This window comes from Ahaetulla prasina, chromosome 6, assembly GCF_028640845.1.
Source record: "Ahaetulla prasina isolate Xishuangbanna chromosome 6, ASM2864084v1, whole genome shotgun sequence".
NCBI lineage: Eukaryota > Metazoa > Chordata > Lepidosauria > Squamata > Colubridae > Ahaetulla > Ahaetulla prasina.
This window is the reverse complement of record NC_080544.1, coordinates 111,838,711-111,863,189: the sequence shown is the minus strand read 5'-3', so window position 1 is coordinate 111,863,189 and position 24,479 is coordinate 111,838,711. Positions and strand designations below refer to the sequence as shown.

Genomic DNA, 24,479 nt, shown 5'->3' with positions numbered 1-24,479 from the left:
TTCTGTAGGTCAGAGACGCCTCTGGGAGGCCGTGAAGAGGAGGAAAGCTGTGTGCAAACGGAAATCCTGGATGAGCAAGGTCAGAGAGAGAGGGGGGCTCCTGAGGACTAGAAACTTGGCGGAATCTTTAAAAAGAAAAACAGAAAGGTTTATAGAACCGTCTTGAAGGGGAGGGTGCTTTGGGCAAGGAGTCAGAAGTCACAATAACGCAGGAGAAAGGAAACCTTTGAAAAACGCCATCGGATCAGACCATGATTTGGTTAGTACTGGGATGGCTCACCACCAGGAAATCCCAGGACCGCTAAGTAACTTGGGAAAGTGGAAATTACACTCCTAAGAAAAGATTTTGGCAAACAAAATTGGTTGCCAAGAAAACATAATTAGTAAAAATACTTTTTAGAGAAAAGTACCAGAGTTATACATTAGGTGTATTACACTACTAAGTGAATACATAGAGGTGTGTACCTACTTTAAATCTGATACTGGTCAGTGACAGATAAGGCACGACAGGAATTTAGGGTAGGAAGCATTGGAAGAAATATAGGCGAAGAAAAATTAAACTGATGAAACCAGAACATTAAGAAATGAAATAAGATGAAATAAGAACATTAAGAGTGCGCCTAGTGGTTAAGACTCCAGGCTAGCAGCCAGGAGATGGTGAGTTCTAGCCCAGCCTTAGGCATGACAGCTGGCTGGACTTTGGGCCAATCACCAGGAGACGATGAGTTCTAGTCCAGCCTTAGGCATGAAAGCTGGCTGGGTGACTTTGGGCCAATGACCAGGAGACGGTGAGTTCTAGTCCTGCCTTAGGCATGAAAGCTGGCTGGGTGACTTTGGGCCAGTCACCAGGAGACTGTGGTTCTAGTCCTGCCTTAGCCATGAAAGCCAGCTGAGTATCTTTAGGACAATCACCAGGAGATGGTGAGTTCTAGTCGCCTTAGGCACGAAAGCCGGCTGGTTGAGTTTGGGCCCATCGCCAGGCGATGGTGAGTTCTAGTTCTACCGTCTCCATGAAAGCCGGCTGGGTGACTTTGGGCCCTTTTCTCAGCCCAACCTACCCGACAGGGCGGTTGTGTGGAAAACAGGAGGGGGAAGGCATATTAGATTGTAGGCAGGATAACAATAAATCTTAAAAAACTGCTCTCCTTTACAACTTTGGTCCCCAGCTTGGGTCCCTCATGTTTCCTCTGCCGGCCCCACAGGTCTTCAGCGGGAAGCGCCCGGACTCGGAGATGCAGCCGTTGCCCCCGAGTCTCCTGGGCAAGCAGTCGAGCCCGGTGGCCCTCGAGGAGACCCAACAACAGGCCCTGACCTGCCTCATCAGCGAGAAGGACCTGGTGCTCCTGGAGAAACTGGGCGACGGTTCCTTTGGGGTGGTGCGCCGCGGGGAGTGGTGCGCCCCATTGGGCAAGGTGGTAAGCGAGGACGGGGTGGGTGTATATTGCTTGCGGCTAGCCGGATTTTATTTAAGGCAGGACTTACTCCTGGGAGTAAGTTCCGTCCCAAGTGCGAACTTAGGGAAGTTGAAGATAGAATCAAGATCACGTGAAGTGTTAATACCACTTTATAAGGCCTTGGTAAGGCCACACTTGGAATATTGCATCCAGTTTTGGTCGCTGCGATGTAAAAAAGATGTGGAGACTCTAGAAAGAGTGCAGAGAAGAGCAACAAAGATGATTAGGGGACTGGAGGATAAAACATGAAGAACGGTTGCAGGAACTGGGTATGCCTAGTTTAATGAAGAGAAGGACTAGGGGAGACATGATAGCTGTGTTCCAATATCTCAGGGGTTGCCACAAAGAAGAGGGAGTCAAGCTATTCTCCAAAGCACCTGAGGGTAGAACAAGAAGCAATGGGTGGAAACTAATCAAGGAGAGATGCAACTTAGAACTAAGGAGAAATTTCCTGACAGTGAGAACAATCAATAAGTGGAATGACTTGCCTGCAGAAGTTGTGAATGCTCCAACACTGGAAATTTTTAAGAAAACGTTGGATAGCCATTTGTCTGAAATGGTGTAGGGTTTCCTGCCTGGGCGGGGGTTGGACTAGAAGGCCTCCAAGGTCTCTTCCAACTCTGTTATTATGTTATGTTATGTTATGAAGAGGTGTGGACTTTAACTCCCAGAATTCCCCAGCCACTGAGGAGTTGAATTCTGGGAATTTTGGGGGTTTTTTTGAATTTTTTTATTATTTTTTTCTAGAACATCATATTTTTTGAACAAAATATCAGTCAGGTACATAGTCAACCCCAACTCAATTTTTCACCACCCTCATTGTATATTTTATCAAATCATTTCATTATTTGCATATCTCTAACGTAAAGTTCAATCTAACCCTCTGTCCTGAATTTAACTCTTTAATCAAGTCTTTTTATCTCTCCTATCTACATTGAAGCCCTATGTTCCCAGTTACAAATTTCTTTCTTTTCACTCTTTATATCATCAACATCCATAATCATTACATTTCACTAACCATTTTTTGGAAAAATGAAATCATTATTCTTAATTTTATCAAAAGAAAAACAATAATAAAAAAGAAAGAAGAAAATAATAGCAACTATCATTCATTAGTTCAAAAGATCTCTTATACATAATTCTCATCTCTTTGATATTTCAAGAAAATCTCCTATGCATTTGGTTCTCATCTCTTTAATATTTCAGTTTTAATCTATCTTAATCCCCTTCTTGTTTTCCTTTAAAATTCCTTGCTTTAAATAAAATTCAGTTCATTTCTATAACTTCAATATCAATCATTTCTTTATCAATATACTGGAAAAGCAGTAAAAAGAAGCAAACATTTCTCTTATTTCAAAAAGTTTTGTGCTTATACTTATATATTCTCATCTCTCAGAAGTTTTAGTCTTAAGCTATTTCAATTCAATTATTATTCACTTAAAATTCAATATTTTCTTAACTTATCCTGTATTTCTGTCAGTTCTCCCTTTTCCCTCCTTTCCCCTTCTTTATATCTCTCTAGTAACCTTTATATAATCCTTTAGATTTAATACGTTAACATCATAGATTGAATTCTGGGAGTTAAAGTCCACAAGTTTCTAAAGCGGCCAAGGTTGGATGCCTGGATTAGATGATCTTTGGGGTCCCCTTCCAGGTTTACAATTATAAAGTGCAATCTCTCAGAAACAGAAGGGAGCCCCTTAAGGAAAGGGAGCAATCCTCAGAATTGAAAATAGTACAGGCAGTCCTCGACGTACGACCACCGTTGAGCCCAAAACCTACGTCGCTAAGTGAGACATTGGTTAAATGAACTTTGCCCCATTTTACGACTTTTCTTGCCACTTTTGTTAAGTGAATCACTGCAGTTATTAAATGGGCCTCTGGTGGCTCAACAGGCTAATGCAGCCTGTTATTAACAGCAACTGCCTGCAATATTGCAGGTTCAAGTCCCACCAGGCCCAAGGTTGACTCAGCCTTCCATCCTTTATAAGGTAGGTAAAATGAGGACCCAAATTGTTGGGGGGCAATAAGTTGACTTTGTATATAGTATACAAATGGATGAAGACTATTGCCTGACATAGTGTAAGCCGCCCTGAGTCTTCGGAGAAGGGCGGGATATAAATGCAAATAAAAAAAAAAAATAAAAAAAAAATTAATGACACAGTCATTGAGTGAATCCGATCTCCCCTTTGATTTTCCTTGCCAGAAGGTTGCAAAAGATGAAGATGGAACCTCTGGACACTATGACTCAGCCTTCCATCCTTTATAAGGTAGGTAAAATGAGGACCCAAATTGTTGGGGGCAATAAGTTGACTTTGTATATAGTATACAAATGGATGAAGACTATTGCCTGACATAGTTGCCACCCCAGCATAAAAAGAAAGAAAGAAAGAAAGAAAGAAAGAAAGAAAGAAAGAAAGAAAGAAAGATAGATAGATAGATAGATAGATAGATAGATAGATAGATAGATAGATAGATGGATATGGAGAGAGAGAGAAAGAGAGTGTTGGATGGATGGATGGAAGGATGGACAGATAGATATAGGTAGGTAGGTAGGTAGATATGGATGGATGGATGGATGGATAGATGATAGATAGATAGATAGATAGATAGATAGATAGATAGATAGATAGATAGATAGATAGATAGATAGATAGATAGATAGATAGATAGATAGATAGATAGATAGCCTTTATTGTCATTTTTTTACTGTGGGCAGACCGGCACACATTAAAAATGACTTGGACTTAGACTCAGAAAAACTTTATTGTCACTTTGCATGTACCCTAATCGGCATACATTAAAATGAAATTTCGTTGCATGCAGCTCTCAAAGGGTCACCCCCTCCAATATACAGTATATAAACATGACAAAATAAATAAATAGAAGTTCTGTTGCCTGCTCTTAAAAGTGTACCCATACATAACACACATACACATGCTATATACGGTACCTACATACATGTATATCTCTATCTGTCCATCCATCCATCCTTCTGTATTCATCTATCCATCCATCCTTCTATATCCATCCATCCATCCATCTATCCTATATTCATCTATCTATCCATCTATCTATCCATACATCCATACGTTCTATATTCATCCATCCATCCTTCTATATTCATTTATCCATCTATCCTATATTCATCTGTCCATCCATCCATTCTATATTCATCTATCCATCCATCCTATATTCATCTATCTATCCATCCATCCATCCTTCTATATTCATCCATTCATCCATCAATCCTATATTCATCTATCCATCCATCTCTCCTATATATATCTATTCATCCGTCCATTTATCTGTCCATCTATCCTATATTCATCTATCCATCTATCCTATATTCATCCATCCATCCATCTATATTCAACTATCCATCTATCCATCTATCCTATATTCATCTGTCCATCCATCCATCCATCCATCCATTCTATATTCATCTATCCATCCATCCTATATTCATCTATCTATCCATCCATCCATCCTTCTATATTCATCCATTCATCCATCTATCCTATATTCATCTATCCATCCATCTCTCCTATATATATCTATTCATCCGTCCATTTATCTATCCATCTATCCTATATTCATCTATCCATCTATCCTATATTCATCCATCCATCCATCTATATTCAGCTATCCATCTATCTTATCTATCCTTCTATATTCATCTATCCATCCATCCATCCATCTATCTATATTCAACTATCCATCCTTCCTTCTATATTCATCTATCCATCCATTCATCCATCTACCTACTACACCTACCTCCATTCATATCAATACAAACGTATATTAATCCCTGTCGGTCTTGAATACATATTGGAAAGAGGAAGCGTGGGGAGAGCGTAAGGTCTACTACCCGGGTCTGATTTGGCTGGTGGCTCTAGAAAAGGGCCGGGATCCGATTCTAGATCCAGCGGTGCGAGAGATTTCCTTCCCTTCTGCAGCTGAACGTGGCAGTCAAGTGCCTGAAGACGGACGTCCTGAACCAGCCGGAAGCCCTGGACGACTTCATCCGCGAGGTCAACGCCATGCATTCCCTGGACCACGTCAACCTCATCCGCCTCTACGGGGTGGTGCTCTCCAACCCCATGAAGATGGTGAGGGACCCGCCCACCGGGCTTCAAAACAAAAAGACACAAAACAAACCCCCGGCGTGGAGAATGGGGACGGGGGTTGGCAGGGGTGTCGGTGGGCAGGATAATGACCTTGGGTCGCTTGTCCATGCTGTCTGATCTTGATAACAATTGTAAAATTGCGGTCCTAAGATGGTCCTTGAATGAGTCACGATGTGATTGCAGCCTTTTTTTTGCAGTGGTCGTTAAATGAAACCGGTCATTAAGTGAGTTCAATCAGTCATTAAGCATACGCAGCAGTCATTAAGTGAGTCCCGGCAGTTGTTAAACATACCCAGCAGTCATTAAGTGAATCCCGGCAGTTGTTAAACATACCCAGCAGTCATTAAGTGAATCCCGGCAGTTGTTAAACATACCCAGCAGTCATTAAGTGAGTCCCGGCAGTTGTTAAATATACCTAGCAGTCATTAAGTGAATCCCGGCAGTTGTTAAACATACCCAGCAGTCCTTAAGTGAATCCCGGCAGTTGTTAAACATACCCAGCAGTCCTTAAGTGAATCCCGGTGGTTGTTAAACATACCCAGCAGTCATTAAGTGAGTCCTGGCAGTCGTTAAGTATACCCAGCAGTCATTAAGTGAATCCCGGCGGTTGTTAAAACATACCTAGCGGTCATTAAGTGAGTCCTGGCAGTTGTTAAACATGCCCAGCGGTCATTAAGTGAGTCCCAGGAGTTGTTAAACATGCCCAGCAGTCATTAAGTGAATCCCGGCAGTTGTTAAACATACCCAGCGGTCATTAAGTGAATCCCGGCAGTTGTTAAACATGCCCAGCGGTCATTAAGTGAATCCCGGCAGTTGTTAAACATGCCCAGCGGTCATTAAGTGAGTCCCAGGAGTTGTTAAACATGCCCAGCAGTCATTAAGTGAATCCCGGCAGTTGTTAAACATACCCAGCGGTCATTAAGTGAATCCCGGCAGTTGTTAAACATACCCAGCAGTCATTAAGTGAGTCCCGGCAGTTGTTAAACATACCCAGCAGTCATTAAGTGAATCCCGGCAGTTGTTAAACATACCCAGCAGTCATTAAGTGAATCCTGGCAGTTGTTAAACATACCTAACAGTCATTATATATATATATTATATATTTATATTGTTTTTAAACATTCGGCCTTTTAGAATAAGTTTTTTAATTGTTATTTTATTCTGTATTTATGTGTTTTTACTTGCCTGTGAACTACCCTGAGTCCTCCGGGAGATAGGGCGGTATATAAATACGATTAATAAATAAATAAATAAATAAAATTAAGTGAGTCCCGGCAGTTGTTAAACATGCCCAGCGGTCATTAAGTGAGTCATTGAACATACTTGTCATGGCTACCCACACGGTTTGTTTTGTGGGCGTGGCTTCGTGTACCTGGGACGGCTTCCTAAGCAGACCTAACCCCGGTTCCTGCGGCCCCTTTGCCACTCAGGTAACGGAGCTGGCCCCGCTGGGCTCCCTGCTGGACCGCCTGCGGAAGAACCTGGGCCACTTCCTGATCGCCACCCTCTGCCACTACGCCATCCAGATCGCCCGCGGCATGGCCTACCTGGAGTCCAGGCGCTTCATCCACCGGGATCTGGCCGCCCGGAACATCCTGCTGGCTGCTAATGACCTGGTCAAGATCGGAGACTTCGGCCTCATGCGCGCCTTGCCCAAAAACAACGACCACTACATCATGCAGGAGCATCGCAAGGTCCCCTTCGCCTGGTGAGAGTCGCCTTCCCTCTCTCTTGCCAAGGACGATGGGCTGCGTTCGCACAACACGCCCAAGCCGGTATTGTCCTCTTATTGTCGGTCCATGGTGCTCTCTGAGCTTGGCGGTTTTCGTGGCAGGTGTTTCATTACCCAGCTAGGTAACATCATCAGAGAACCCCATTCTTTTTGGATCCTGGGAGTGGATTATGGGATCAGCGGATCTCGAAGAGGCCTTGGAGATCTCTAGGGGTGAAATGCTCCCAGTTCGGACCGGATTGCCCGATCCGGTAGCGACGGTGGCGGGTGGTTCGGAGAACCGGTAGCAAAAATCCCTAAAACCCACCCACCCCCACATGCCCAGCTGAGCTGTGCGCGATCATCAGAGGGTTTTTTGTTTACTTTTAAAAGCATTTTTTTCTTCTGCGGAAAAAATGCTTTTAAAAGTTTAAAAAAAAAACAAGCCTCTGATGATCGCACGGCTCAGTTGGGATCGTCAGAGGCTTTTAAAAGCAATTTTTTCTACAACCTCTTCGGCTGAACAGGTTGTTAAAAAAAATGCTTTTAAAATTTTAATTTTTTTTGAATTTGAATAATTTTAATTGGGGTATTTTATTCATGGGTCAAATTTGACGGTTTTAAATTTTCGGCCACTGATAGAATATGTTATTTTAACTGTTGTTTTAATTTGCATATTGTATTGTTTTAAATCTGGTTTTACACCGCCCTGAGTCCTTCGGGAGAAGGGCGGTATAAAAATCTAAATAAATAAATAAATAAATAAATAAAAAGACTCTGACGATCCCAGTTGAGTTGCCTTATTGTCAGAGGCTTTTCTTTTCTTTTAAAAGCATTTTTTTTTTTTTGCCTTTAAACGAAAAGAAAAGCCTCTGAGGATCAGGCAACTCAGCTGGGATCGTCAGCTGGGATCGTCAGAGGAGCCTTTTTAAAAGAATTTTTTTAAACAACCTCTTCGGCTGAAGAGGTTATAGAAAAAATGCTTTTAAAAGGCTCTGACGATCCCAGCTGAGTTGCCTTATCAGAGGCTTTTCTTTTCTTTTAAAAGCATTTTTTTTTGCCTTTAAAAGAAAAGAAAAGCCTCTGACGATCAGGCAACTCAGCTGGGATCGTCAGAGGAGTCTTTTTAAAAGCATTTTTTTAAAAAGAAAAAATGCTTTTAAAAGTATATAAAAAAAACAAAGTTGGCCACGCCTACCCAGTCACATTACCCCCACCCCCACCAAGCCACGCCCACAGAACAGGTAGTAGCAAATTTTACATTTCCCGTCTAGCTTGACCACCTCTCTTCCTCCTTTCTCTCCCCCACCTGGGCTGCCCCCCACCCTGGAACAGGTGTGCCCCAGAGAGTCTGAAGACCCGCACTTTCTCCCACGCCAGCGACACCTGGATGTTTGGTGTGACCCTCTGGGAGATGTTCACCTACGGACAGGAGCCATGGGTTGGCCTTAACGGCAGCCAGGTATGACGGGAAAGGCAGGTGTGTGTGTGTGTGCAGACAGTCCTCGACTTACGACCGCAACGGACGCCAAAATTTCTGTTCCTAAGCAAGGCAATTAAGTGACTTCTGCTCCCATTTGGTGCATTTTTCTTGCCATTGTTATTAAGTGAATCACTGCAATTACTATCTTTAACAATTGCAGTGATTCACTTAATAGTGAATTCACTTAACCTGGTCGTTAAGTGAATCCGGGGGCAATTAAGTGATTTCTGCCCACATTCTATGGCTTTTCTTGCCATCGTTATTAAGTGAATCACGGCAATTGTAACCTGGTCATTAAGTGAATCTGGCTTCCCCATTGATTTCGCTTTGTCAGAAGATCGCAAATTTATGACACTGCGATTGTCATAAAGATGATTCAGTCGCTAAGCTTCTGAATTTTTTATTACAAGAAGTCCTCAAGTTATGACCGTAATTGAGCCCAACATTTCTGTTCTTAAGTGAGACATGTGTTAAGTGAGTTTTGCCCAATTTTACGAGCTTTCTGGCCACGGTTGTTAAGCGAATCACTGCAGTTGATAAATTAGTAACCCGGTCGTTAAGTGAATTTAGCTTCCTCATTGACTTTGTTGGTCAGAAGGTCGCAAAAGGGGAATCACGTGACCCCGGCATGCTGCAACCGTCGTAAGTGTGAACCAGATGCCAAGCGTAGGACTTTTGATCACGTGACCTTGCGGATGCAGCGATGGTCGCAACTATGAAACGTAAGTCATTGTTTTCAGTGGCCGTTGTAACTTTGGTCACTCAAATGAACTGTTCTAAGTCGAGGACTGCCTGTCCTTGACCATGGAGATACTGCAACAGTCCTAAGTCCCTTCTTTTCACTGCCATGCTAACTTGGAACCGTCACTAAATGAACGGTCGTAAGTCGAGGACTACCCGTAACGCTTCCCAGGCTGGAAATCTGGCGGCTTTCCAACCGAAACGCCCGACTGGCTCTCCTTAAATCCAGCTTTTCTCCCCATCAGATCCTGCACAAGATCGATAAGGAAGGTGAGCAACTCGCCCGACCCGAAGATTGCCCTCAGGATATTTACAACGTCATGTTGCAGTGTTGGGCGCACAAGCCAGAAGATCGGCCCACTTTCGTGGCTCTGCGGGATTTCCTCCTGGAGGTAAGGGACACCCTCACCCACGGCCTGATCGCTTCCCGTCTTGACTACTGCAATGCCCTCCACGTGGAGCAGCCAGTGGTGGTATCTAGCCCAATGGTCGCCAACTGCTGGTCCGTGGATCACTGGTGGCCCATGAGAAAATGTTGGTGGTGCCCAGAAAAATTATTTGCATTTTTTTTATATCAGGGGTCCTCAAACTACGGCCCCTGGGACGAATACGTGCAATGAATGTGTTGCTGCAGAGAGTCTCCCCCTTCCGGGTCTTTTTGTGTGGGTCAGAGGGGGGCAGAAATTCCAACTTGGGGTCTGCTTCAGCCTCCTGGTGGGGGGCTTTGGGCGAAGACTGGTGGCGAAGAGCCGGAGGGCCTCATTCCAGTGGGACTGTATCATGGCCTGGAACTGGCTGACCATCTCAGCCTGCTGAGCCTCCAGTTGCCGGTACCTGGCCTTGCACTCCCGCAGGTCTTCCCTCTGCTTGGAAAGCCTATGTTCCTAGTCCTCAGTGAGGTGCTTCTGCTGAGCCTCCTTCTCGGTCAGATCCAATTTGAACTGAGCTGTTTTGCCAACTCTTTCTCATGGTGGCTGCTTAGCTCCAGCAACTGCTTCCCGTTGGGGTCCTAAAGAGCCCGGGCGGGTAGGCAAGGAGTAGCAAGTAGAGGCTGTCAAGGTGTCCCTCGACGTGAGTGACATTGAGTTGGCCACACCCACCCCATCACATGACCACCTTGCCACACCCACCCACCCGGCCGGTCATTAGGCAGATCATATTAGCGGTCCACGGGATTTAAAATTATAAATCTAGTGGTCCCTGAGATCTGAAAGGTTGGTGACCCCTGTTCTAGCCGGTTCGGACTGGTTTGGCCAAACTAATAGTGGCAACCTGCGAGTGGCGCCCACCTGCCCCGCTGCTGTGCCGTCTTATTGAGCCACGTTTTCTAAGCTGCGCACAAGTGAATCCGCGCTCCCCCACTGACTTTGCTCGTCAGAAGGTCGCAAAACGGGGGCCACGTGATCCCAGGACGACGACGCCGTCATAAATATGAGCCAGTTGCCAAGCATTTTGACCATAGGGCCGTTGCAACGGTCGTAAGTTTGGAAAAACGGTCCTCAGTCGCCTTTTTCAGTGCCTTTGTTAGGTTGAATGGTCGTTGAATGGTCGCTAAAGGACCCCGTTGTAAGTCGAAGCAGACCTGTCTTTTGGTTCACCCGTCAATCTTCACTTTCTCTTCCTCTCCCAGGCTCAACCCACGGATATGCGGGCTCTGCAGGATTTCGAAGAGCCAGACAAACTTCTGATCCAGATGAACGATATAATTACAGTCATCGAGGGAAGGTATTCCTTATCTTATCGTTTTATCTTGGATTTTTTTTTTTATCCCGCCTTCATTATTCTCTTCACTAGACCAGCCAGGCCCAGTTCCTGCAACCGTTCATCGTATGTTTTAGCCTCCAGTCCCCTCATCATCTTGGTTGCTCTTCTCTGCACTTTTTTTAGAGTCTCAACCTCTTTTTTATAGTATCAGAAGCCAGATTTAATTCCTTAGTGGGTTGTGTGGAACGCCTGCGGTGTATTTGGTGAGCCCAGCCTGAGTGAGTTTTGGGATGTGAGCCAGCCTCTGGAAGAAGACACGAACTTTACGGGAAGAAAGTTTTGGTCACCACATTACAAAAAAAGATGTTGAGACTTTGGGAAAACGTTCAGAGAAGAGCAACTAAGATGATTAAAGGCCTGGAGACAAAAAACAAAGGATGAATAGTTGCAGGATTTGGGTTTGGCTGGTCTGGAGAAAAAAGAAGGACTGGTGTGGGGGGGGAGACATGATAGAATAGAATAGAATAGAATTTTATTGGCCAAGTGTGATTGGACACACAAGGAATTTGTCTTGGTGCATTTGTTCTCAGTGTACATAAAATAAAAGATACCTTCATCAAGGTACAACACTTACAACACAAATGATGGTCAATATATCAATATAAATCATAAGGATTGCCAGCAACAAGTTATAGTCATACAGTCATAAATGGAAAGAGATTGGTGATGGGAACGATGAGAAGATTAATAGTAGTGCAGATTCAGTAAATAGTCTGACAGTGTTGAGGGAATTATTTGTTTAGCAGAGTGATGGCCTTCGGGAAAAAACTGTTCTTGTGTCTAGTTGTTCTGGTGTGCAGTGCTCTATAGCGTCGTTTTGAGGGTAGGAGTTGAAACAGTTTATGTCCAGGATGCGAGGGGTCTGTAAATATTTTCACGGCCCTCTTCTTGATTCGTGCAGTATACAGGTCCTCAATGGAAGGCAGGTTGGTAGCAATTATTTTTTCTGCAGTTCTAATTATCCTCTGAAGTCTGTGTTTTTCTTGTTGAATTGCAGAACCGAACCAGACAGTTATAGAGGTGCAAATGACAGACTCAATAATTCCTCTGTAGAACTGAATCAGCAGCTCCTTGGGCAGTTTGAGCTTACTGAGTTGGTAGCAGTCTTCCAGCATTTGAGGGGCTGCCCCAAAGAAGAGAGGGGGCAACTTACTTTCCAAAGCACCTGACAAGATAGGACAAGAAACGAGGATGGAAATGAATCAAGGAGAGAAGCAACCTAGAAATAAGTAGAAATTTCCTGACGGTGGCAATAATTAACCAGTGGAACTCCTTGCCTCCAGAAGTTGTGGGTCCTTCATCACTGGAGCTTTTAAGAGGAGACTGGACAGCCAAATTGTCAGAAATGGTCTAGGGTCTCCTGCTTGAGCAGGGGGCTGGACTAGAAGACCTCCAAGGTCCCTTCCAGCTCGGTTCTGATTCTGAAAGTTAGTTTTTGGAAAATGCTGGGTAGCCTGAAGGGACGAGTGGAAGCTCATCGCCCTCAGCCACGTCCCTCATGTCGCCCTCTCCGTGCAGAACCAGAGGTGTGGATTTGACATCATTGTGACTCACCCCCTTAACTCTGGAGAGGCGCCAGCTGTTGACTTGGCACAGTGAAAGTCTCTAGGTTTTTTCCTGGGTGGAGAGGTTCAGATGAGTTAAGCAGCCTAAATTAGCCAGAGCTTTGAATCTTAGAATCATAGGATTGGAAGGGACCTTAGAGGTCTTCTAGACCGGGGGTCTCCAACTAAAATATATAAAGAACAGTTGCAGGAACTCGGTATGCCTAGTTTAATGAAAAGAAGGACTAGGGGAGACATGATAGCTGTGTTCCAATATCTCAGGGGTTGCCACACAGAAGAGGGAGTCAAACTATTCTCCAAAGCACCTGAGGGTAGAACAAGAAGCAATGGATGGAAACTAATCAAGGAGAGAAGCAACTTAGAACTAAGGAGAAATTTCCTGATGGTTAGAACAATTAATCAATGGAACAATTTGCCTGCAAAAGTTGTAAATGCTCCAACACTGGAAATTTTTAAGAAAATGTTGGATAACCATTTGTCTGATATGGTGTAGGGTTTCCTGCCTGGGCAGGGGGTTGGACTAGAAGGCCTCCAAGGTCCCTTCCAACTCTGATATTATTATTATTATTATTATTATTATTATTATTATTATTATTATTATTATTATTATTATTATTATTATTATTATTATTATTATTATTATTATTATTATTATTACCTTGGTCCCTTTAAGACTTATGGACTTCAACTCTGGGAGTTGAAATCCACAAGTCTTAAAGGGACCAAGGTTGGAGACCCCTGTTCTAGACCAATGGTTACCAACTGGTGGTCCGTGGACCACTGGTGGTCCATGAGAAAATGTTTGTGGTCCCCAGAAAAATTATTTGCATTTTTTTTTATATTGCACTCAATCAGGGGTCCTCATACTACGGCCCCTGGGACGGATACGTGCAATGAACGTTTGTGTTGCTGCAGAGAGTCTCCCCCATTGGGGTCTTTTTGTGTGTGTCAGAGGGGGGCTGAAATTCCGACTTGGGGTCTGCTTCAGCCTCCTGGTGGGGGGCTTTGGGCGAAGGCTGGAGGGAAACGCCGCTGGTGGCAAAGAGCCGGAGGTCCTTGTTCCAGTGGGACTGCATCATGGCCTGGAACTGGCTGACCATCTCAGCCCGCTGAGCCTCCAGGTGCCAGTACGTGGCCTTGTACTCCCGCAGGTCTTCCCTCTGCTTGGAAAGCCTATGCTCCTAGTCCTCAGTGAGGTGCTTCTGCTGAAGCTCCTTACTCAATCCAATTTGAACTGAGCCAACTCTTTCTCGTGGTGGCTGCTTAGCTCCAACAACCCAGGCGGGCAAGCGGGGAGTAGCAAGTAGAGGCTGGCAAGGTGACCCTCGACGTGAGTGACATTGAGTTGGCCACACCCACCCAGTCACATGACTACCTTGCCACACCCACCCGGCCAGTCATTAGGCAGATCATATTAGTGGTCCACGGGATTTAAAATCATAACTTAAGTGGTCCCTGAGATCCGAAAGGTTGGTGACCCCTGTTCTAGACCAGCCTTGACGCCTTGTGAAGACATCTTCAAACTGTTTTTGGGCAACAGGCTGCTCCGTCTTTTCTTGAAAATTTCTGCTACAGCTAGTCCTCGAGTTGTGACCAGTTGTGAGTTTGTGTTGCTAAGTGACACGTTTCCTAAGTGGGTTTTGCTCCATTTTATGACTTTTCTTGCCACCGTGGTTAAGTGAATCATTGCATTTCTTAAGTTAGTCACTTAAGTTAGAGAAAGGAACTGGCCCCAAGTCACCTAGCTGGCTCTAGTGTCTGAGGCAGGACTAGAACTCACCGTCTCCTGGTGATTGGCCCAAAGTCACTCAGCTTTCATGCCTATGGCAGGACTAGAACTCACCGTCTCCTGGTGATTGGCCCAAAGTCACTCAGCTTTCATGCCTAAGGCAGGACTAGAACTCACCGTCTCCTGGTGATTGGCCCAAAGTCACTCAGCTTTCATGCCTAAGGCAGGACTAGAACTCACCGTCTCCTGGTGATTGGCCCAAAGTCACTCAGCTTTCATGCCTAAGGCAGGACTAGAACTCACCGTCTCCTGGTGATTCACCCAAAGTCACTCAGCTTTCATGCCTAAGGCAGGACTAGAACTCACCGTCTCCTGGTGATTGCTATGCTGGCTGGGGAATTCTGGGAATTGAAATCCCCATGTCTTAAAACTGGCTCTGTTTGAGAAACACTGATTTAGTAAGTTATGAGAACTTTCCTATTGTGGCCAACCTCAATATCTGGACCTCTTGGGACCCTCCTAAGTCCACCCACTCCCCAGGCGTTGGATTATAATTCTTCTGCTCAGCCCAACACTGCAGGGAGAGCGTGACGCTGGGGAAAATCGGGTATGTCTCATTTAGTGAAAAGAAGGACCAGGGATGACATGTTAGCATGTTCCAATATTTGAGGGGCTGCTATGAAAAAAGAGGTCTAGAGTCTCAACCTCTTTTTTATAGTATCAGAAACGAGATTTAATTCCTTAGTGGGTTGGGTGAATGCTTATTCTCCAAAGCATCTTTTTTTTTTTAATTTGCATTTATATCCCGCCCTTCTCCAAAGACTCAGGGCGGCTTACACTATGTCAAGCAATAGTCTTCATCCATTTGTATCTTATATACAAAGTCAACTTTTATTGCCACCAACAATCTGGGTCCTCATTTTACCTACCTTATAAAGGATGGAAGGCTGAGTCAACCTTGGGCCTGGTGGGACTAGAACCTGCAGTAATTGCAGGCAGCTGTGTTAATAACCTTATTAATAACCTTATATTCTTATTATAATCTTATTCTCCAAAGCAGGGGTCTCCAACCTTGGCCAGTTTAAGCCTGGAGGACTTCAACTCCCAGAATTCCCCAGCCAGCGCTGGCTGGGGAATTCTGGGAGTTGAAGTCCTCCAGGCTTAAAATGGCCAAGGTTGGAGACCCCAGCTCCAAAGCCCCTGAAGGCAGGACAAGAAGCAATGGGTGGAAACTAATCAAGGATAGAAGCAACCTGGAACAAAGGAGAAAATGGGTGAGACCTGTTAACCAGAGGAACAGCTTGCCACTAGAAGTTGTGAATGCTCCATCACGGGAGGCTTTTTAAGAAGAGATCGGACAGCTCTTTGTCTGAAATGATGACAGCATTTCCTGCTTGAGCAGGGGGTTGGACTAGAAGATCTCCAAGGCCCCTTCCAATTCTTATTATTCGGAACGCTTGGTAAAATCGAAAGTGTGGGGAGATTGTTGGGGTGGGGGGGAAGGATCTTAGCTTGCATCCCCCTCCCTCCCTCCCTGCCTTCCGGCACAAGCCGGCTGTTAGTCACCTCCTGGGCGAGATTGTGTGTCTTGAGGGCTTGGCTGCTTCCAGCCCAGCCATGAGTGTTGCTTCGTTAATTGCAGGGAGGCGGTTTGTAACCGGAGCCAGCAAAAGGCTGGGTGTAGTTCGGTGCCAATCCTGACACGGTGTCCGCCTGCCCCCACCCAGATTACATCACGGCATGCCTTGCCGTGCGCGGAGTGATGCACCGGGGAGAAACAGCCGGTCTCTTCCCAGCATCAAGAGAGAGAAACAGACAGGCTGAGATGGCAAGCTGAGAAACAAACCGGCTTACGATCCTGGGTGATCCTGGGTGCTCGGAAAGAGGGATGAATTTCCCAGGACAGGTGACCCAGCGGACAGGTGGGGGTTTTGGGGTTGGTGGGATTGGAGGAAGAGAAGAAGGAGACCTGTTGAGCAGAGCGGGTTGGGCTAGAGGACCTCCAGGGATCCCTTCCAATTTTATTATTCTACTATTATTCCCTTTGCTATTTTTCCCCCTTTCTTGGCACTGCTGATTCCCTGAAAGGATGAGTTCACACACAAGACCCCAAACTTGAGTTTTATTTATTTTACTTATTTTATTTTATTTTATTTTATTTTTTTATTTTATTTTATTTTATATTATATTATATTATATTATATTATATTATATTATATTTTATTTATTTTACTTTACTTTACTTTACTTTACTTTACTTTATTTTATTTTATTTTATTTTATTTTATTTTATTTTATTTTATTTTGGGGACTTATACAGAGTTATTTGGAAATGCTTTGGTGGCTAAGGCTCACTAAGGTTAACCTGTTGTCTGAATGCGTTCGCTGGGGGATCGGTCTGACCTGCACATGCGTGTTGTATGAACTCCGCCGGTTGGGTTAGCTCCTGGGTCATGGGTGGGGATATACAAAAGCAGGAATGCCTGGATTCAGAGATCGAGTGATACTTTTTTTTTTTCTTGGAGCGGTGGGTCTGCCCAGAAAGGAATGTGAATTTCTGGGGTTGTGTTGGGCGGAAAAATAAACCAGAATCAGATTTAATATTTTTTAATGTTTGAGGGGATCTTTTATGGGGTGCGTTTCTGAATTCCGCACAATATATAAACTATCATCGGCTTATGGCCCCAGTGGAGCCCAACAGTTCCGTTGTTAAATGAAATATTTCTTTTAAGTGAGTTTTCCCTCCTTTTATGACCTTGGCCCCAGTTGTTAAGTGAATCAGTGCCGTTGTTCAGTTAGGAACGTGGTTGTTAAATGAGCCTGGCTTGCCCATGGATTTGGCTTGTCAGAAGATCACGCGATCCTGGGAATATCGCGACCGTCATAATACTGGGATATTAATACAGCATAGCTGGCTGGAGAATTCTGGGAATTGAAGTCCACAAGTCTTAAAACCGCCAAGTTTTAGTGCCGGACACTAAACTGCGCTTAGACCACAGATACTCCATATAGGTAGTCCTCAAATTACAACCATTTGTTTAATGTCCCTTCAAAGTTACAACAGCGCTGGAAAAAAACGACTCGGGACCGTTTTTCCACGCTTTACGACCGTTGCAGCCTCCCTTTGGCCACGTGATCAAAATTCAGAGTGCTTGGCAACTGACTCGTCTTTATGACGGTTGCACTGCTCCGGGGTCACGTGGTCCCCTTTTGTGAGCTTCTGGAAAGCAAACTCAAGGGAGGGGAGGCAGATTCACTTAATGACCATATGAGTAACTTAACAGCTGTCGTGATTCACTTTAACAGTGGCTAGAAAAGGTCAGAAAAGGGCAAAATTGGCAACAGAAATTTTGGGTTCAAATTGTGGTCATAAGTCATCTATCATCTGTCTACATCTGTCTGTCCATCCATCCATCCATCCATAATCGTCTCTCTGTGTCTTGATCTCATCTAGTTACGTACCTCTCATCTATCTATCAATCTGTCTGTCTGTCTCTATTCATCCATCAATCGTCTATCTATCATCTATCACGTATCAATCAACCTACCTACATACTTGCCTATTTCTGAATTTTCTTCCTTCCTTCTTTCTTTCTTTCTTTCTTTCTTTCTTTCTTTCTTTCTTTCTTTCTTTCTTTCTTTCTTTCTTTCTTCCTTCCTTCCTTCCTTCCTTCCTTCTTTCTTTCTTTCTTTCTTTCTTTCTTTTTCTTCCCTCCCTCCCTCCCTCCTTCCTCCCTTCCTTCCTTCCTGGATTTCACATTCATCCATTCATGAAATTTATTGGCTGACAATCTTTCAATTTCCCTTTTCTTAGAAATCCTTACAGCATTCAGATTCTGACCCCATTGCAAAACGGGTTTTTTGGGGAGTTGGCGCAGAGGGGGGGACAGTGTCGTGCAGTGGTCGGGTGTTGAGGTAAGAATGCAGAGACCCGGATTCAAGTCTTCCCTCAGCCAAGGATCCTGCGGGGCCTCCCTCTCTCTCTCTCTCTCTCTCTCTCTTTATTTATTTATTTTGTCACAACAATATAGGTAACTATCATACAGAAAGGTTATATAGTATATAAAGGTATAGAAGAAAAGAAAAACAATAGGATAGGAACGGTAGGCACGTTTGTGCTTTTATGCACGCCCCTTATGGTCCTCTTAGGAATGGGGTGAGGTCAATAGTAGACAGTTTTTGGATAAAACTTTTAGGATTATGGGAAGAGACCACAGAGTCAGGTAAAGTATTCCAAGCACTGATGATTCTGTTACAGAAGTCATATTTTCTGCAATCTAGATTAAAGCGGTTGACATTAAGTTTAAATCTGTTGGTTGCTCTAGTATTATTGCAATTAAAGCTGAACTAGTCTTTGACAGGAAGGACATTACAATAGATGATTCTGTGAGTTAAGCTTAGGTCTTGTCGAAGGCGACGGAGGTCCAAGTTTTCTAAGCCTAGGATTTCAAGTCTGGTGGGATAAGGTATTTTATTGTTTTCAGAGGAATGGAGAACTCTTCTTGTAAAATATTTCTGGACACGTTCAATTGTATTGATATCAGAGATGTGGTGAGGGTTCCAAACAGGCGAGCTGTATTCTAGAATTGGTCTAGCAAATGTTTTATATGCTCTGGTTAGTAGTGTGGTGTTTTGGGAAAAGAAAAACTCATTCTCTCTCTCTCTCTCTCTCTCAGCCTGGCCTACCTCACAGGGTTGTTTTTATGGGGAGAAAAATGTGTACTCCTGGGGAAAGAGGCGGGATATAAATTTTGCAAGGGGACTTGAGCAAACGTCCTTCAGTGGTTCTCTAAAATCCCATTTGGGCTTAAGCCGAGATGGAGTTGCAGCTAACCAACATCCCTTTAAAATGGCTTCAAGGGCAGATTTGCAGAAACTTCAGAAAAATACTTATTGTTATTTTTTTTAGAGTCAGAGAAAGAGCAATCCCATCACCAATCTCTTTCCACTTATGACTGTATGACTGTAACTTGTTGCTGGCAATCCTTACGATTTATATTGATATATTGACCGTCAATTGTGTTGTAAATGTTGTACCTTGATGAACGTATCTTTTCTTTTATGTACACTGAGAGCATATGCACCAAGACAAATTCCTTGTGTGTCCAATCACACTTGGCCAATTAAAAAAAAAAAATTCTAAAAGACAGTTTTAATGTTTTAGATCAGCATTTTCAATTATACCTCTGCTTTAAAAACACAAGTGGAATTTGATCACAGATCAATAGAGCCCAGAATTCCCGTTGCTAAGCGAGACAGTTGTTAAGTTAGTTTTGCTTCATTTTACGACCTTTCGTGCCTCGGTTGTTAAGTGAATCACTGACGTTAAGTCAGTCACATGGTCATTAAGTGAATCTGGCTTCCCCATTGTTTTTGTTGCTATCATTAAATTCGCAACCTATGACCATCATTTGTGTTGTAAATGTACCTTTGCTGAAGGTATTTTTTTTTCTTTTCTTTTATGTACACTGAGAGTCTATGCACCAAAGACAAATTCCTTGTGTGTCCAATCACATTTGGCCAATAAAGAATTCTATTCTATTCTATTCTATCTGAATTTTGACCATGTGACCATGGGGAGTCTACAAAAGCCACAAATCTGAAAAACGATCGTAAGTCGCTTTTTTTCCCCCAGTGATGTTGTAACTTCAAACGGTCACTAAACGAACGGCTGTAATCCGAGGACTACTGGTAGTGAGAGTTAAATTCGCATTCGTAACTGGGTAGTCCCACCCCGTGTTTAATCGGTTGCCACGTCTTCCTTGCTAACGCCCCATAAAAGAAAACCACGATTGTTAGTTCAACAAGTATGACTATAACTTGTTGCTGGCAATCCTTATGATTTATATTGATATATTGACCATCATTTGTGTTGTAAATGTTGTACCTTGATGAACGTATCTTTTCTTTTATGTACACTGAGAGCAGATGCACCAAGACAAATTCCTTGTGTGTCCAATCACACTTGGCCAATAAAATTCTATTCTATTCTATTCTATTCTATTCTAGAAGGTTTCTCATTTTTGGCACGGTTACTGCTAAGAGCTGCGCGGATAGTCCTCAACTTAACGACGATAACTGGGACCCAGACATGAACCATTAAGTGATGTGGTTAAGTAAGGGAGCCATGCATGATTGTACGGCTGTTTCGGCCATAATCTTTCAGCAAATCAGCACCGTTATTAAAATTAATCAGTTGGTGTTGTGCAAAATTCAGCTTCCTCCGAAACTGTCGGTTTCTGTGTTGTTGTGGGCATCCACAGAGGCAGTGATCAAGGTGGTTGTGTTGCCCAAAGCAATGCAGAGGTGGCGCCACGGGGGCATAAGTTCCAATCTCAATGCTGTTTGGTGCAAAGATGTGATGACTGTACAGTGATATTGTGACAAAAAAAGAGAGAGAGCAAACCACTCTCCCTTATAGCACTGATGATGTTCTCTAGTTGGGTCGTGAAACGCCTGCAAGAAAACCACCCAGCTTAGAGAGCCTCCCCAAGACCCCACAGTTGTTCTCCTCCTCCTCTTCCTCCTCCTCCTCCTCTCCATGAACACTTCAAACACTGATGATGTTCCCTAGTTGGGTCATGAAACGTCTGCAAGAAAACCACCCAGCTTAGAGAGCCCACCCCCGCAAGACCCCACAGTTGTTCTCCTCCTCCTCCTCCTATAGCACCTCCTCCTCCTCCTCCTCTCCATGAACATTTCTAACACTGATGATGTTCCCTAGTTGGGTTGTGAAACGTCTGCAGGAAAACCACTCAGCTCACAGAGCACCAGGGACCCCCACAGTCCTCCTCTTCCTCCCTCTCCTCCCTTCTAGCACTGATGATGTTCCCTAGTTGGGTCGTGAAACGTCTGCAGAAAAACCACCCAGCTCACAGAGCACCAGGGACCCCCACAGTCCTCCTCCTCCTCCTCCCCTTCTTCCCCTCTCCTCTTCCTCCTCCCCTCACTCCTCCTTCCCCCTCCCCTCACTTTTGGTACTGATATTATCTAATTGGGTTCTTCTTGCTGGGTGGGCGTGGCTATGGTGGGTGTGGCCTAGTCAGCCTCCTGCACCGGGGGGGGGGGCGTTTTTGCCCTCCCTGGGCTCCGGAGGCTTTTCTCGAACCTCCGGGAGGGCGAAAACAGCCTCCCCAGGCTCTGGAGGCTGGAAACGGGCCCATTTGCGACCTTCCTGAAGGCCCGTTTTTTGCCCTCCCTGAGCCTCCCGGCGGGCCCTGCACTTACCTGCATCCAAAACGGGCTGTGTGGGGACTCCTGGGAGAGGCGGAGTGGGATTTGGGGGGTTCTCCGTACTGCACAGAACCTTAGCTACAACCTGCAAACCCCCAGCAGCCCACCCTGGTTATGAAGTAGCTGCAAGAAAACCACCAAGCTCAGAGTAGCACCAAGGACCCAACAGTCCTCCCCCTCCCCCCCCCTCATCCCTCCCCCCTCCCTTCCCCCCTCCTTTCCCCCCTCACCTCACCTTTGGCCCTGATAATATTAACTAGTTAACTATTAACTAAACGTCTGCAAGAAAAACCAGCAAGCTCAGAGGCGCTAAGGAAGACGGTTGTCTTCTTCCTCCTTCTCCTCCTCCTCCCCTTCTTCCCCTCTCCTCTTCCCCCTCCCCTCGCTTTTGGTACTGATATTATCTAATTGGGTTATGAACAGGGGTGGGCTTCAAAAATTTTAGCAAGGGGTTCTTCTTCCTGGGTGGGCGTGGCTATGGTGGGTGTGGCCTAGTCAGCCTCCTGCACGGCGGGGGGGCGTTTTTGCCCTCCCTGGGCTCCAGAGGCTTTTCTCAAACCTCCGGGAGGGCGAAAACGGTCTCCCCAGGCTCTGGAGGCTGGAAACGGGCCCATTTGCGACCTTCCTGAAGGCCCGTTTTTTGCCCTCCCTGAGCCTCCCGGCGGGCCCTGCACTTACCTGCATCCAAAACGGGCCGTGTGGGGACTCCTGGGAGGGGCGGAGTGGGATTAGGGGGGTTCTCCGTACTGCACAGAATCTTAGCTACAACCTGCAAACCCCCAGCAGCCCACCCCGGTTATGAAGTAGCTGCAAGAAAACCACCAAGCTCAGAGTAGCACCAAGGACCCACCAGTCCTCGTCCTCCCCCTCCCCTCATTCCTCCCCCCTCCCTTCCCCCCTCCTTTCCCCCCTCCCCTCACCTTTGGCCCTGATAATATTAACTAGTTAACTATTAACTAAACGTCTGCAAGAAAAACCAGCAAGCTCAGAGAGCGCTAAGGAAGACGGTTGTCTTCTTCCTCCTCCTCCTCCTCCTCCCCTTCTTCCTCCACTCCACAAACCCCTCTCCCTTCTAGCACTGATAACAGTATCTAGTCTGGGAATGAAACGTCTGCAGGCACACGCTAAGAATCCCCCATTGTGACCGGTGCGGGTTTGTCCCCGAGTTATCTCAGGCACCCCTTGCGTGTTCCAAATCTCTCAGGGGTGGTAGCGGTCTTGTGAGTAGGGTTGCGGGTAGCAGGTCCCCCTGCCCGAACCCGTGAGCAGATGGGGTGCCCCAGATCACGTGAACCCCTTCTTGTTCACTAGAACCCCTTGTTCTAGTGGACGACCATTTAGATATGAGCCAGCAGTGTGCAGCAGCTGCTAAAAAAGCCAACACGGTTCTGGGCTGCATAAACAGAGGGATAAAATCAAGATCAGGTGAAGTGTTAATACCACTTTATAAGGCCTTGGGAAGGCCACACTTGGAATATTGCATTCAGTTTTGGTCGCCACGATGTAAAAAGGATGTTGAGACTCTAGAAAGAGTGCAGAGAAGAGCAACAAAGATGATTAGGGGACTGGAGGCTAAAACATGAAGAATGGTTGCAGGAATTGGGAATGTCTAGTTTAATAAAAAGAAGGAACTAGGGGAGACATGATAGCAGTCTTCCAATATCTCAGGGGTTGCCACAAAGAAGAAGGAATCAAACTATTCTCCAAAGCACCTGAGGGTAGAAGAAGAAGCAATGGGTGGAAACTAATCAAGGAGAGAAGCAACTTAGAACTAAGGAGAAATTTCCTGACAGAACAATTAATAAGTGGAATAACTTGCCTGCAGAAGTTGTAAATGCTCCAACACTGGAAATTTTTAAGAAAATGTTGGATAACCATTTGTCTGAAATGGCCTGGGCAGGGGGTTGGACTAGAAGACCTCCAAGGTCCCTTCCAACTCTGTTATTATGTTATGTTCCCATCTCGCGATTCCCAAGGCTCCAGTGCGTTCATCCTCAACCCGACTCCTGGCTGATGATTTATGGGCTGTTTGTTGTGGAACGCCTCTCCCACGTGGGGCGTGCAGGATTTAAGTCCCTAGGATTCACGTATTGCTAATCCTGACTTACAGTGTCATCTGGTTTCCCTATAGATAGGATTGAGCACAGGTATGCCTTGAGTGAAGGAACGCTAAACAAACAGCCTGTCCTTTTTAAGTTCCCTTCAAATTGCCGGAATTGGGGATGTCTCGTTTCATGAAAAGAAGAAGAACTTGGGGTGACAGGATAGCAGTCATAACAATATTTCAGGGGCTTCCACAAAGAGGAGGGGGCGGCCAACCTGTTCTGCAAAGCACCTGAAGGCAGGATAAGAAGCAACGGATGGAAACTCATCCGGGAGAGAAGCAACCTGGAATTAAGGAGAAACTTCCTAACAGTGAGGACAGTTAACCAGTGGAACAGCTTGCCACCAGAAAGTTTGGTTGCTCCAACACAGTGGAGGTTTTTAAGAAAAGATTGGACAACCGTTTGAAATGGTTATAAGGTCTTCTGCTTGAGCAGGGGGTCGGACTCGAAGACCTCCAAGGGACCTTCCAACTCTGTTATTCTGTTAAATGTCCTATCTTTTTAGTCTGCAGGACTAGAGAACCCATGGTCTGCGCAGACTGGGGATCGGTTTCGGTCCCCTGC

The 24,479-nt window shown here is 45.1% G+C and overlaps 1 protein-coding gene across 6 annotated transcripts in view; it reads left to right on the top strand.

Moving 5' to 3' along the window:
- TNK2 (tyrosine kinase non receptor 2) overlaps nt 1-24,479 on the top strand; it is a 103,771-nt gene that overhangs the window by 40,833 nt on the left and 38,459 nt on the right. For all 6 annotated transcript variants that reach the window (XM_058187795.1, XM_058187800.1, XM_058187798.1 and 3 more), the window contains 7 exons: nt 9-79; nt 1,203-1,415; nt 5,414-5,566; nt 7,015-7,292; nt 8,631-8,757; nt 9,765-9,911; nt 11,150-11,244. In XM_058187795.1, the coding sequence (XP_058043778.1) occupies nt 9-79; nt 1,203-1,415; nt 5,414-5,566; nt 7,015-7,292; nt 8,631-8,757; nt 9,765-9,911; nt 11,150-11,244 (1,084 nt within the window). The remainder of the gene's footprint in view (nt 1-8; nt 80-1,202; nt 1,416-5,413; nt 5,567-7,014; nt 7,293-8,630; nt 8,758-9,764; nt 9,912-11,149; nt 11,245-24,479) is intronic.